The 13,977-nt window shown below is 43.9% G+C and overlaps 1 protein-coding gene across 2 annotated transcripts in view; it reads right to left on the minus strand.

Annotated features, from left to right (window-relative positions):
• Positions 1-7,823: 7,823 nt before the first annotated feature.
• LOC309675684 (transmembrane 9 superfamily member 2-like) overlaps positions 7,824-13,977 on the minus strand; it is a 34,431-nt gene continuing 28,277 nt past the window's right edge. The window contains exon 17 of one of the 2 annotated variants that reach the window (XM_082488028.1): positions 7,824-8,443. In XM_082488028.1, the coding sequence (XP_082344154.1) occupies positions 8,376-8,443 (68 nt within the window). In that variant the 3' untranslated portion in view covers positions 7,824-8,375. Of the gene's footprint in view, positions 8,444-11,820; positions 12,332-13,977 lie in introns of those variants that run through there. The other variant, XM_082488029.1, reaches the window with a different exon arrangement.

Genomic DNA, 13,977 nt, shown 5'->3' on the forward strand with positions numbered 1-13,977 from the left:
CCCGGTCCCACGCGCCCCGCGGCAAGATCCCAAGGAGCTGGCTAATTAGATCAGCGCCCGCGTGGGATTTCGTTCGCAGCGAGCACGTTTGTGAAGCCTGGACAACCCTAGTCGGGAGGTAGAGAGAATTACATACAGTATGCAGGAACGGAGCTTTAAATTTATTGATAATGGTGATGATTTGATAGGATGAGGGGGAATGGCTTCAAACTGGAAGAGGGGAAATTTAGTTGAGCTATCAGGAAGAAACGTTTCCCCGTGCGGGCGGTGAGCCCCTGGCACAGGGTGCCCCGAGAAGCTGTGGCTGCCCCATCCCTGGAGGTGTTCAAGGCCAGGTTGGACGGGGCTTGGAGCAACCTGGGCTGGGGGGAGGTGGCCCTGCCCAGGGCTGGGACTGGGTGATCTTCAGGGTCCTTTCCAAACTAAGCAATTCTGTGATCCTATGTGGTGTGTGGGAAGGCATCCTGTGCTTCCCGAGGGATACCTGCATCAGGCCAGGAAAGCACGGCTGCTCCTGCAAAGCACAAGCTGCAGCGTCTGCCATGCGGAGAGGGAGCTGGAGATAACAGCCACCTGCTGGGTTTGATCCGTGGGCTACGGACCTCAAAGGGATCTCCTTTCAGGCTGGTTTGGGGTCAAGTCAGAAGTTTGGGAGGTAAAAGGTATCCTCTGCTCTACTTCTCCCAACACAACATTGTCCTATAATATCTGCAGCTCTCTGTACCCACAGCCATGTCAGTCGTCCCTTTCGCAAAGTCCAAGCCCTAAACACGTTACAGACGTATCTCACCAGCCACAGCACGGACCACAGCGTGACAGGACAGGATCCAAGCACAACACATGCCCTGAGGGCCTCCCCTGTGCAACAAAGGCTGGTGCCACCTCCAATATTTAGCCACCTGTGGCAGGGACAGCCTGTCCTGCCATCTCTGAGGGCCACACACCTTTGCCCGTTGCCAACACGCGACAAGTGGCACCCTCCTGGTTTTATACCAAAGACACAGAAAGCCCCCGTCTGACAGAAGGAGCTGGTAGGGTTTCATTCCCTGCTTGAAATTTCCCAATTTGGATGCTTCAGCAAGAAGCCATTTGGTCTCAGTTAAGCCCAGGACAACCCTTGGCCCCACCTTGAGGTTCTCCAGCACCAGGGTCCTGCTGCATTCCAGACAGCTTTTGTTTGTTTGCCAGCTCCTGGGGGGGGCACCTGGCCTGGGGGTCCTCAAGGTTGCTGTGAAGGTGGCATTGCAGCTTGGGGACACCCTGCTGGGACACACCACAGCCACCCTCCTGCCCAGAGCCTCAGAAACCAGCTCCCAGCTGACCACGCAGCCCACTCCTGTCCAGGAAACCCCCATCCCAAAGCAATGTCACCACCAGTACTGCCACAAACACCCCTTCCCCCCCCCCAACTCCCTTCAGCGAGAAGTTTAACTCACCTCTTGTCCTGCTGCCAGGGATAGAGGACCAGCAGACACACTGACCACCAGCCCAGCACTCCCCTCCTTCCCCAGCTCCACTCCTCACCACACCTGAAAGCCCTAAGAACTTCAGAGAGTCACAGGGTCTTATGGGTTCTGCTGCTTAACCACCCTCAGCTGTGCAATTAATACCAGTTTACTGCTTTCCCCCTGCGATGCTGGAGCTCGCTCAGCCCCCCCCCAGCACACAGCTGCTCACCCCGCCCTCCCCAAAACACCCACCAGACCATTTTACCCGCTTTTCCTCTGCTTTGGCTTCCCTAATTCCCATGGGACTTCTTCCTGCAGCCCAAGTTCATCCCGCAATGCCTGAAGGATGACAGGCAGTTGTTTCAACTAAATTATCTGCCTTTTTGGGTTTTTTCTCTCCCTCTTAATCAAAATTTCCCTGCTGCTGCAACCCCCGAAGGTGGTGTTTGGAGAGGAGAGGTGGGAGAAAGCTGGGAGCCTGTGTGGAGCCTGAGGATTCACAACCACCTGCGCCCGACCCCATTCCCCCCAGCCTGGCCAGGAGCCCCCCGCTGCCGCCCCATCCGCACCCCCCGAGGGACGCCTGGCCACCCGCGGCTGCTGCACCCCCACAGGACCCACCCGACGCTCACAACGCTTCTCCTCCTGCTCACAGAGCAGCCAGACACCCAGAGGGTGTCTCCCGTTGCTGTGAACATCTACTGGATGCACCCCACATCTCCACGGCAAACATCAGACCGGCCAAGAAAGACCAAGAGCTGAGCAGCTATGGCAGGCGGGATGGGGGTCATCCCGAGATGCCCAGTGCCAGCGTCGGTAGGAAATTTGTTGGAAAAAGTACCCCACGCTAACCCGCAGGGGAAACTCCACACCGGCCCCTGCCAATCCGATGGATTGTCTCTTAATCGGGATTAAGTCCGACCCCAGGCGTGTGACCGGGCCGGACAAGGTGAGGACCCGCGAACGTAAAGGCACGAGCAGCATCTGCCGGATGTGCCCAGCCAAACGCAGCCGCAGCTTCTGCACGGTTCGGGGAAACCCCTTTCTCTCCTGCTGGTCGCAGCACCTCCAAGGTGACAGTGTTTCCCTGCAAACCCTCCCAAATCACCCAGGTATTACATCGGTATCGCAGACACCCCCTGGACCGAGGATGCTGCGGTGGCCACAGCCCTGCCCACTGGCATCGGTCCGCCCATGCCACCCAAGATGTATCTTTACTATGTCTCTTTTTGCCTGCAGCCGTTACCCTTTGGGATGAGCGGTTTTGAGGTGCTGACATCGCACCGGGAGCTCTGGCGCAGTGCGGGAGCATCGGCTCTCCATCCACCCACCAACCCACTGGGATTTCCTATATTGCCCTTCTCCGGGAGGAGTTACAGCCCCACCGAGAGCTCGGGTGCTCTTCTCTACCAATGGTAGCTCAAGAGGGAGATAAACATCCTCTGGATGTACAAATATAATGCTCATCCTGCAGAGTCCAGGGGATTTTTGCCAGGGCTCGCACGCTTTTTCGTCCACTGCAGAGCCTGTCAAGGAGCAGCACAGGAGGGGAACGAAACCAGAAAATATGGGAGGCACATGTGCACATCTGCTTAACCCGACTTCTTACGGTAAACAAAGCAGCTCGAGGGCCCTGTTCTCTCTGCCCCTGTAATAAATCTCCCGGTTTTACTGTTTTATGATGTCAAACATCTAAGAGTTTTCCCCGAGTTGCAAACAGAATGTAAATTACCTTGGGTAAAGTCCGCAGACGCTAGCGTTATCTATAAAAATCCTGGTGCTAATAACTTCACAGAAAGTCTAAGGGCTTCCCGGTTTGTACGAGCAAAGCTAATTAGTGTGTGCAGCCTGTAACTAAGAGGCGTCTAGATTAGGAAGATAAAGTACCGTACTGTGAACTCCCTAACTGTACTTACTTTGGATACCAAAATAGACGGTGACCCCGACCTGAAGTTTTTGGGTACAGGCTTGCAGCATCTCAACAGAACATGAAAGACTTCCAGCCCGCTTTTATCCCAGAAAAGTCAAAGACACCCCACCCGGCTGCAAAGAAACCGTACTCAGAAGGACGTGCTGTGTCTCCAGGAGAGCTGCATCGCTGGTTATTATCTTAAGGGAAAGCCCAGGCTGGTGTTAAGCCCTTTCTCACCCGTTCTTTGCTATAAAAACTCTGTTCCCCAACAAGTGAATCATTAAGATTTTGGCCTTAATGAAGAGAACTGTTTGATCTCATCTCGTGTACATGGTACCCTCCGGGACACCCTCCTGGTCTCTGTCGCTGCAGGAGTGCACTGGAAAGCTCTGGGAAATGGGACCAGACCCTCTTTTTTGCACTCCTCTGGCAGGAGGAGCTCTGCTCAGGGCAAAATGGTGGCCTCGGACATGAAAGAGAAAGGGAAAAAACAAAGGCCACATAACCCAAAGACACCCGCACCACTCCAAGTGCCTTTTCTAAAAATCATGACTGGTTAGTACACACAGTTCACTTTTAATAAAAACAGGAATATTGCAATAACTCAGCCCCATGACCTGAGTTCAGCAGACACTGTTTTTAAGACTCGGACCCGGGTTTAGTCAAATTAAACAAGCCCAAGTTGCAGGTGAAGAGCACAGCACCTTCATCTCCCAAGTCTCAAGCCTGGAAACACCGGCAGCTGTTCTGGAGAGATGCAGTGATTTCATTCCTGCTTGTGAGTGAAAACGCAAAGTAACATAAGAGCTGTCACAGGAACGGTGACACCTTTGCTGAACTTTATCCCGTTATTTCCATTGTTTTCGGTGATACAGCTCATGGGAAGGGAACTGCACATCTGGTGTAAGACCACAGTCTTACAGATCTCCACCAGGAAATCACAGGTCTAAGAGTCACCCTTTCCTGGCAGCTCCTGACCAGCATGCCCTAACCTCTCCCCATCCCCTTCAGCAGCCATTTGCTTTGGCCCTGATTCTTAGGATGCAAAACACCTAATATTCCTTCTTTTATGCGTGATTTTCACAGCTGGATCTTCATGTGGCAAGTGTTGTTAAAGATCTCACCCGCAGGTTCCAGAAGAGATCCCGTATCTACGCTAGCACTTAACTGCAGGCAAAGTTGGGTTGAAATTTCCTCTCCCCCAGCCCCTTCGCAACACCTCTTTGTAAATATTCGAGCTACTGGCGAAGCAGACTTAATCCTGAGACAGATTTTTAAATATGAACTTGGAATGCGTTATCAAATACGAAAGCACAGCCGGGATAGGGAACATTAAGCAAGCCGCTGAAGGCAAGTTTATTGCTGTTCATCAAACACCCTTCCATCACAATTAATCATGAACAGGCCACGTGTTCCCAGCGCCCCCACAGCAGCACCGTTTACAGTCCTCAAGGAGGTTTACTGCTGCAGGGACAGCAATCCCGTACACATTCCCTCGCTATACATCATTTACATTCAGCAGTGACGATGAGGCGGTACCTGTTCAACCCTGTTCGAGCGAGCGGAATGAAATGTAAAACATCAGCGCTGAAATTCCCCCTTCCTTTGAGGTTCTCTTGTAACTTGTCAAGTTTTACTTAAAATGTGACAAACGTGACATTCTACAAAGTCTGCTGGATTGGGGTGGTTGTTACAACAAGAGTCTTACACGGGAGATGCTTTACTTCGTCTGCTGTGAGTCCGTTACTGGGAGCATTGTGAAAATGCAACGTAGATGCCTATACACGCACTTCAAAAAAGCTAAATGGCCCTATTTCTTTCTTTTTTTAAAGAGGGCAGGAAGGCTTCAGTATCTGCAACAGAATAGGGAATGTTTTACTAAGCCCATTGCTCTAATGGGAGTAGATGAATAACCGCTATTTCCATGTGACAGCTATTTTTCATAAGTTAATATAAAATGGATCAGACACCAGTTACTGGTCACCTAAGTACTTAAAACATCCATGTCCCCATACTGACCATTTCACCTTCAAAACCCACGGCTGATTCAACAGAGAAGACAAAGTCTTCTTCCATAGCTTAAAAACTCCCAAAAGAGCCCCGAGAGTCATGGGAGAACCACCTTACTACAGCCTGTTCTGTGCCCAATAAAATTAAACCCAAGAAGTTTGTCTACAGCTTCGTGGCTAAGGCTTCCAGCACCTTTACACTGATACATACTCGTAACAATGCATATTTCACTTACAGCCCAGTGGCTTTCTCTAGAGGTGCCAAAAGACACCTCGAAGCTTTTCCTTCGCAAAAAAACCCCAACCAAACAAAAAAAGATGGCAGAAAATTCTTTCCGAGGGCTTCTGTCCAGATTCCCTGCAAACAGCACAAACCTCCCATCTGGGGCCAGCAAAAATATTTAGAATAGAGGACTTCAAGAGAAGAGATGGGTAATTGACTCTTCGGGAAGGGGAATGCAGTCTCACAGGTGTCCATGGATGGGACAATATTTTAAAACATGCCACCACTCAGCTATCAAGTCAGTCAGGATACTGCCTGCAGCAGATCATTCCTGTAGCGTGTAAATTAAAGAGCATCCTTAAAATTCAGCTTCATTATACTCAAACATGCAACCCACGACAGACCAGAATAATTGCCTTTGCCAGCATCCACCTATTTTGACGAAATGAGACCAAAACTCATGCCTGTTTTAGACACAAAATGTCACGCAGGAATAAGAGTGTATCCACCACAAAGACTGCTGAATTATGAATTAGGCCAGATTTGCATGAATGGGGCCTATTACAAAAACCAAACTGAGTTCTGTGATGAGAACTGCATAAGAATGACTGATTTTACTTTTCTGGCTTTGGCTCTAGGCTGCAGGCAAGCTTCAGAAACTCGCTTAACCCAGTTTCTACTTTTTAGCTCACTAGTAGTCACAGTAAAAGAAGAGAAAGCACAGTAAATACAATTTTACAACTCATTTTACTTTGCCTCTTGTGAAATGCATATTTGTTAATCTGGTAAATTTTCCTGCTGGGATTTTATGCCAATCGTAGCTCCAAATTCTCTCATGAGTTTGTTTCCCTTTGAACATGTGAAATTCAAAAGCAGCTTCAGCCAACAGTTCTCTTTTCTTTTTTTAAAGTATCCCATAAAAAAAAAACCCCAAACTTTAAGTGTAAGATTTAATAGGAAGGACCTTCTGAAACAAAGCAGCACCAATTTCAATGAGCACGAAATCTGGTGCTCTTGAACCAGCAGATAACCACAAGCTGATTTCTCTAATGGCAGCTCTGTAGTTTTCCCCCTTCTGGGAGGGAACAGAAAGGGAGATTTTGGCAGCAGGAGGGGAAAACATTTGGGAGGCCGAACTGCCATCAAGAGTGTACCTGAACCTCACATGAAAAACTTTTTTGTAGCCAGCTCCTCCTGGTACACTAATGCTCTGCTCTTTCTATTCAGTTGTCTAAAGGCTCATTTTTATGCCCCAGGCACTGTTCGGAAGATGTAGCCTGGCACTCATCCCGGCTTAGCCAGGTGATCCATCCCACGCTTAAGTAACCTGGGAGGAACAATTACATGTAGAGGTGAGCCTTTAAACCCTCGTACCAAAGATTACATTTTGGAAAGGATATTAAACGTTAACTACAATTACCAGGTATTTGTATGACGACGAAAAGATATGGAGTCATTTTGGATCTTGTTAAATTGCAGGCTTAGACATTGAAAAGCAGCTTCCAGCGATGAATGTTTCCATATGCCAGTTAATAAGCTTTGAGTATTTCCCCCCATTAATCTGAGTGAACATCCCTCATTCATCTCCAGCGGGGTCAGTAACACAGCCATTTGAATTGCGTGTCTGCAGTGACTCTCTGCTCAGGTTCAAGTGCAATTCAAGATTTCGGGGAGCCTCTTTAAAACCTTGACATTCCCGAGAGAAGAATGCCAGCAATCCTATAACTGAAGAGGCTATTAAGATACTCTAACTCATGTAATGCAGCATTTAAACCCAAGGTCTGCAGAGCAGGAAGAAAGGCCTCACCTTTAAGAATAACCCATTCCCAAGGCCACTGGATTCATGGCTAAACTTCCCAACAACCTGCACACAGACTTTGCGGGATGAAGAAATACGAGACGTGTGTTTCTGAGGGCTAAAAGGAGGGAGAGGTTTTTGCTCTTTGACAGAAAGTAATGGTTTGCCCAGCGAAAAATATTTTGGGGAAAGTTAGAGCGCAGAGCTGAAGCACAGGTAATGGCAGCAGCAGTGTCAGAAGCCCCTGTCCATCCTACAGCCACAGAGTCAAGTGACCTACCAGTCCTTCTGCTTGCATACATAATTTGCAGCCAAAGTCACAGCCAAACTGCTTATAAACAATCCAAAACTCGGGTGCTATTAACTGGACAAACTAATCTGATCTGTAGTGAAGTAGCGAAGGCTGAATGAACAACAAAGGAAACAATTTAGCTAGAGTTGTGCAGTTTTATTTGAACAAAAACCAGTGTCGATATTTTTAATAAAGTCTACATGACACTAAATGCATGTACATTTGTAAGAAGATATCTAGTTGTAAAGAAGGTGCAGGATAATATGTACAATCATAGTTAAGTTAAAAAAATTCACATTTTACATAGATTTACTTGACAGTCCTATGCTTTCATGGTATATAAATGGTAATCAAAAGAGGTAACAAAAAAAAAAAAAAATCACAATGAATTTCAGCTGGAGGACTGTATAATGCACTCATTTTCCAAATAAACTAGTTCCCGGAATTTTTATTTGTCCTAAACCAGATTTTGGATATAATTTTTTTAATTCTTAAAATTAGCATGTTCAATGAGCATACTGATGTAAACGTTTTTCCAATGGTGCCATTTTCTTCCATAAAAATCTGTATTTTATGCCCTAGTGTGCTCTTCAGCTTTTACAAATTAGAATAATTACACAGGATGTTTTTCAATACACGGTAAAAATTATCAAACAGCCAGGGAGATATGTTCAAAAGACACTTTGAAGCTTTTCAGTCCACTTTCACAACACTGTAAATCTTACTTACAAACCAGAAGCAGGCAAAAAATCCAATAGTCCCTAAAACGAGAAAGTGAAAATGGTTAGTTTATCTTCCAGTTTGCTCTCAGAGAAAAATCTGACAAGTACTTCCCAGCAGGACAGAATGTAACATTGTAATCCAGCTAACTATCCAGAATAACAGCACTTGTTAAATTTAACAACACACATTCATCCCTAGGCCAAGTTATTGATTTGGAGCAAAGATAACTTTTTAGGAGCAGGCTGCTTGATGTTCATTTAAACCACTGAAGGTGATGCTATTATCATCACTAGCAGGCACACAAGCGCCATTTAAGAAACTGACTGTTATACGCACACAAAGTCAACACCTACCTGGGTTTTTTAGGTCTATGAGAGTTCACAGCCACCTATGAATTATGCCACAAACAAGGCCTTGGGAAAAATCACCTGGCCCAGTTTTCTGTTCATTGTGCTCTATTTATAGTCAAGAACAGGGAACTTCTTACTCTCTCCATCCTGTTAGTTTCTTCTGCTAAAGCAATGCTCTGAGTGCTACAGCAGCTGGGAGCACGCATCAAATGAAACTAGCGGTGACACAAACCAAAACACATAATTTTGTGTAACATTTATTGAAGCTGCAGATTTTCTTGTCATAGGTCACTACAGATAAGAATATACACTAGTTTGGACAACTGAAGAAATTCACGAATGAAGAAATCCAAAGGCTGTTAGTCACAGAAACACCACTTCAAGTGCTAAAAAAGCCCCCGAGCCACAGCTGATGGGAGGGTGGGAGAAAGTACCAGTACATGCTTGCCCTGTGCACATACCGCTTCCTGGGACTACTGCTGTTAGGGCACTCAGGTAGCAGACCCGTGGTCTGGTTTGGCACAGCCTTCCTTGATTTTTTAATCAATCCTGTTCTTTAGTCATTCAACTCAACAGTAGTAGTAAAAAAAACCCAAACACCACAACTACCTTCTGGAGGCACTGTGGACCACTTCTCAAGTCCTGTGGCTCGAGTTAGCACAGTGCAGAGTAAGATGACAGAGAGAGGAGATGACACTGGATGAGATTAGTCTATACCAATTTTCTATTTTTAAGCTGGAGAACAAATCTGTAATTTTCACCCCACAGTCACTATTATGGGGCAACTGCAAAGACATTGCCATCACGTTTATTTTAAAATTACTTTAAGAACTTAGTATCCAAAGAGACATTGATTCTCACACAATTAAGTCTTAAGCCTCTGAGAGAAGCAATGCATTGTTCTTCATGCTTTTACCTACAAGTAAACTGCCACACAGACATTAAGCCTTACCAACTAAAAACAGGGAAAGTCTGTTTTGTTTGAATTCACTCTCAAAGACACAGCGACATGCCAGCCCCGTGACAGCCCTTACCAGCTGCACTACAGGCACTTGCGAGATCATGCACTCAGCTCCTCCAATGTTACATTCATCCTTTTCTGTTTGTACAGCCCGTGTTTAACATCAGCTCCAACTTATTTCACTATTTCATTCTAACTGGTTTACTAACTAGGAGATTCTTTATTAAGCGCTTGTCTTTTCTACATTCATTACATTTCTGTCTTTCAGACCACATTTACACATTTGATAAGTGAGGAACCTGTCTTTGGATGCTTATTACCTATATGCCAATTCTCGTGTTCTTTGTGCTACCATGTATATTTGCAGTTAAAGGCTTTTTGACAGCCTACTATTATATGCCACAGATTACCCATTCCCTCCAAGTTTGCAGTTATCATCCTCCGAAACAGTAGGAGACGGCAGATTTACTGCTGTTGATAGGAGATCAGACACCAACCACAGAAGGAATTTAATTCCTTTGTAGGTTTGACATCACTAAGTCTTTTCAGTTTATGGTCAATTCTCACTCCTTCCTACTGTGTCCAATACTCCAATATCAGCATTGTTACTCTCAGTCTTACCCTCATGGTTTTTTCTTAATAATGGTTCTCTGCATCTGCTTTCTAGCTGTTTTTATAATATAGCCCACTTTGAGCCTTTTATGGGCTTGAAAGAAATGTTTCTTCCAAATGTTTAACAGATGAGATATCTTAAAAAAAAAAAAAAAATCTGCTGTTCTAGAACAAAATTGTAACATCATAACAAAAATATATAACTTTAACATAAGAATGAGATTTTCCACACAGCTTTCTGAGCATGCCATAACAGAATATGGGAACATACTCTAAATCCATGGTATTTGCCTCCAATCCTTGTCACTCCAAATCTTTCTGATACACTAGCTTTCTACAAAACATGGCCTCATCCAAAGCAGAATCCAAAGACTTCACACTGTGAACAAGCATTTCATCTATAAACAGATTTTCACAGGTTTCAGTAACATTGATTTTCAACTCCCCTCCTAAAAAAAGTTTGGCAAATCAAAGACCAAGTACCTCCTTCTCCTTTTTTAAACTTTATCAGAAATGTTGCCAAAGTACTGGAACTAGAGTAAGATTATGTTTTCTAATACAAACAGTAAGTGGTAATGTGTGTCAGACACCAGCTTTGAACCATGAACTTAAAAGCTCAGGAGAGAAGGGCTAGACTCATCACCAAGATACCATTAATTTGGCCTTACCAGTACTGTAATTTCTTCTTCCCTCCCATGAACAAATTTATCCTACAAATTCCAGATGTGGATAGCTCTACAGACCAGAAACTTCAAAAAAGAGCATCAAACTAGGGACCTCATCATCTGTCAAAATCATCTCTCCCAAATAGCATACATGACAGTCAAAGATCAGAATGGTTCAAAGGTGCTGGCAGAATCACAACTAGGTTGAAAATCCACCTCAAGAATCCAACTGCAGATTAAAACTGGGAATTAATCACAGCATATCAACTAGGCATTTTTAGTACTTTTTTTTGGTTTGTTTGTTTTTTTAAGTAACGTGGGCCAAACACTCAGATTAGAAACTTCCAAAATCTCAGGTCAGCAAAGAGTTGCATTGATACTATAAAATCAGCATTAATAGACAGAAATTAATGTAAGTAAAGTAAACTAATATTACTTATAAGCTGCTTTAAGTTGTACAGCTGCTTTACCTACAGGATTGCTTATGGTACTGCAGCAAAAAGCTTAACTGTTTCTTGAAGAATATAAGCAGTACAGTGCCTCATTCCAAAGGCAAATTCCAAAAATTCAGTGTTTTTTTCCACCTTAGACCTGGGGGTACTTGTGATTCCATGAACCGCTAAGAGGTCATCAAAAGGTAATTCAGTCAAAAAGCTACCAATTTTCTATAGAGGAGTAAATATCCCCATCAGAAAGGGATCTGCAAATGCATAATGATTGCGGAAGAAAAATAACTCTGAACAAGTTTGGCTTGTTGGAAATTTCTAGCTAGAATATATTTTCTGCCCATTTCACAAGTTTGCCACTTGTTCCAAATTTTAGCACTTTATACTGAAAAGCATCAACATAGTGGATCTTTAGGCCACTGCTGACTAGTATAACAGGTCCTCAGATTCCCCTTTTAAGTACTTTGACGAGGGCCAATCTTAAAATACAGACAAGTGCACGATCAGTTTCCTACAACTGTAGCTCTACCCCATAAAATTGCCTTTATTAGTTGCCCTAGTTAAAACACAGCCTCGCCAGCTCAAGTGGCGTGGCTTGAAACCTGTCTTCTTGAAAAGCATACTCAGCTTTTCAATCTTGAGTATTTTTCCAAGCACATCTTGCTCCAAAATTACTCATATCCCTTATATAAAATATGCCTCTTGCTAGAATAGTAGGACTATTTAGGTAAGCTTCAGATAAGACCACCCAAGGATCTGGCTTATATTTGTTTCTTTCAAAACACATTCAAACTGAAACCAAAGTTTTGAAGCACTATCAACAAGGAGCATACCTCTTCAGCTTACTGCTTTGCTGACAGACGTCAATGAAAATGTGACAGAAAACAGATACCTAAAGGTGATTTTTTTAAAGCCATTAAAAAAAAAAAAAAAAAAGAGACACACACCCCACCCCACCCCCCAAACTCAAAACCCCCAAACAAATACACAAAAAACCTCACTCGTTCTAAGAGTTGAGACCTCTAAAATTATTTTCTGATTGGTCTAAACTCCTTTCCATTGTAAGGTTTTTACAGCTTTCATATGCACATCTCTATCAAATGACACAGCACAAAGATGCCGAGCCTGACACCAATTCCCCCAATGAGACTGTAAAATCTGTTTGTTTGTTTTAAGCTAATATTAGAAATTAGTTTTGTGGCTAATGTTTACTTATGTAATGTAATGTTACTTACTAATGTTTACCCAATCTTAACCACTCACCAGCTTAAATTAAACGAAAAAGCATCTCAAGGGGGATGCATTTCAGAACTTACTCTTGTGGGGTAGACCTTTATTTTTCCCCCACGTGGGTGACCTTCACATTTTAAGATTCTGCCTTTCTAAATAACCTTTACTAGTCTAGGAAACCGATGCCATCCTACTGCACTGCAGCCCACTGTACATCATTGATCATCCTGGGGAGGTACAGCTAGAAGATCATTTTTGTGGGAGCTATTTAAAATTCAAGAGCCCAGCTGTGATGTCTCAAGTCATTTCTCTAGCCAAGAAGCAAAATATGTCCAATACATCCATTTATACTTACGAGGGAGACACTGACACCACAGTTGTTTTTTATCTTTTTGTCCTCCAGTTTATATACTGTTGCTTACTCTGGTCTGCAATGTATACATGTATATGTATACAATGTATACTACCACCCAGCAACAGTTTTCTTACACACAGAAAGATGATCTTATACGCAGAAAGCTAGCGTCTAACTGGGCAAGGGAAAGTTATTAGTAAACTAGTTTAAATTCAAAATTAAAAACAAGGATTATTGCACAGAATAATGCCAAAGTGCATTAAGCAGACTGTTGTGCTCTATTCGTTTCTTCTAGCTTTATTGTTTAATGGAGAAAAAAGAATTCAAAGCACGAACAGATTGTAAGAAAGCAAATAGAAAAGCACTCTGCACTTGGCTGATACTTCTTATGTACCTTAAAAGCTCTCTGTATCATACTGGTTTCAATCACCGCACAGTGGTGGGTGCTTCAGAATCTCAGATTCTAAACACAATCTACCCAGAAGATCAAAACTCAATTTTGAAAATGGCATTAATTCACAAGTGAAAATGATGTTCAAAAATAGAGGTCACTGTAAAGCAACATGCTTTGACTATGTTCAGAATTTTTTCGTCTCCTAGCATAAAATGCATGTAATCACGTAGCTACCCCCAATTCAACCACACTTATTATTTCTTGAAAGATTAGATACACTTTGTATATTAAAATAAAATTGTCTTGTTTGGGTGTGCACATTAATTGTTAGATTTCACCGATCAGATTATATTATTGCTGTTGTAGCCATACAAGCATTCAGTTCCTATTTACTTATTCATTATGATCTCTTTTGTAATGTCCACAGTACCACACCACACTGCCACGTAGGAGGTATTAACGATGCCCTTTATATTTCTGTCACAGTTGCTGAGACCTAATAAGCAAGAATAGAGAAAACCAAAATACCTAGTGCTAAGTTAAGTGGAACAGATCAAGG

Source organism: Vanellus vanellus, assembly GCF_965231255.1.
Source record: "Vanellus vanellus genome assembly, chromosome: 10".
Classification (NCBI taxonomy): domain Eukaryota; kingdom Metazoa; phylum Chordata; class Aves; order Charadriiformes; family Charadriidae; genus Vanellus; species Vanellus vanellus.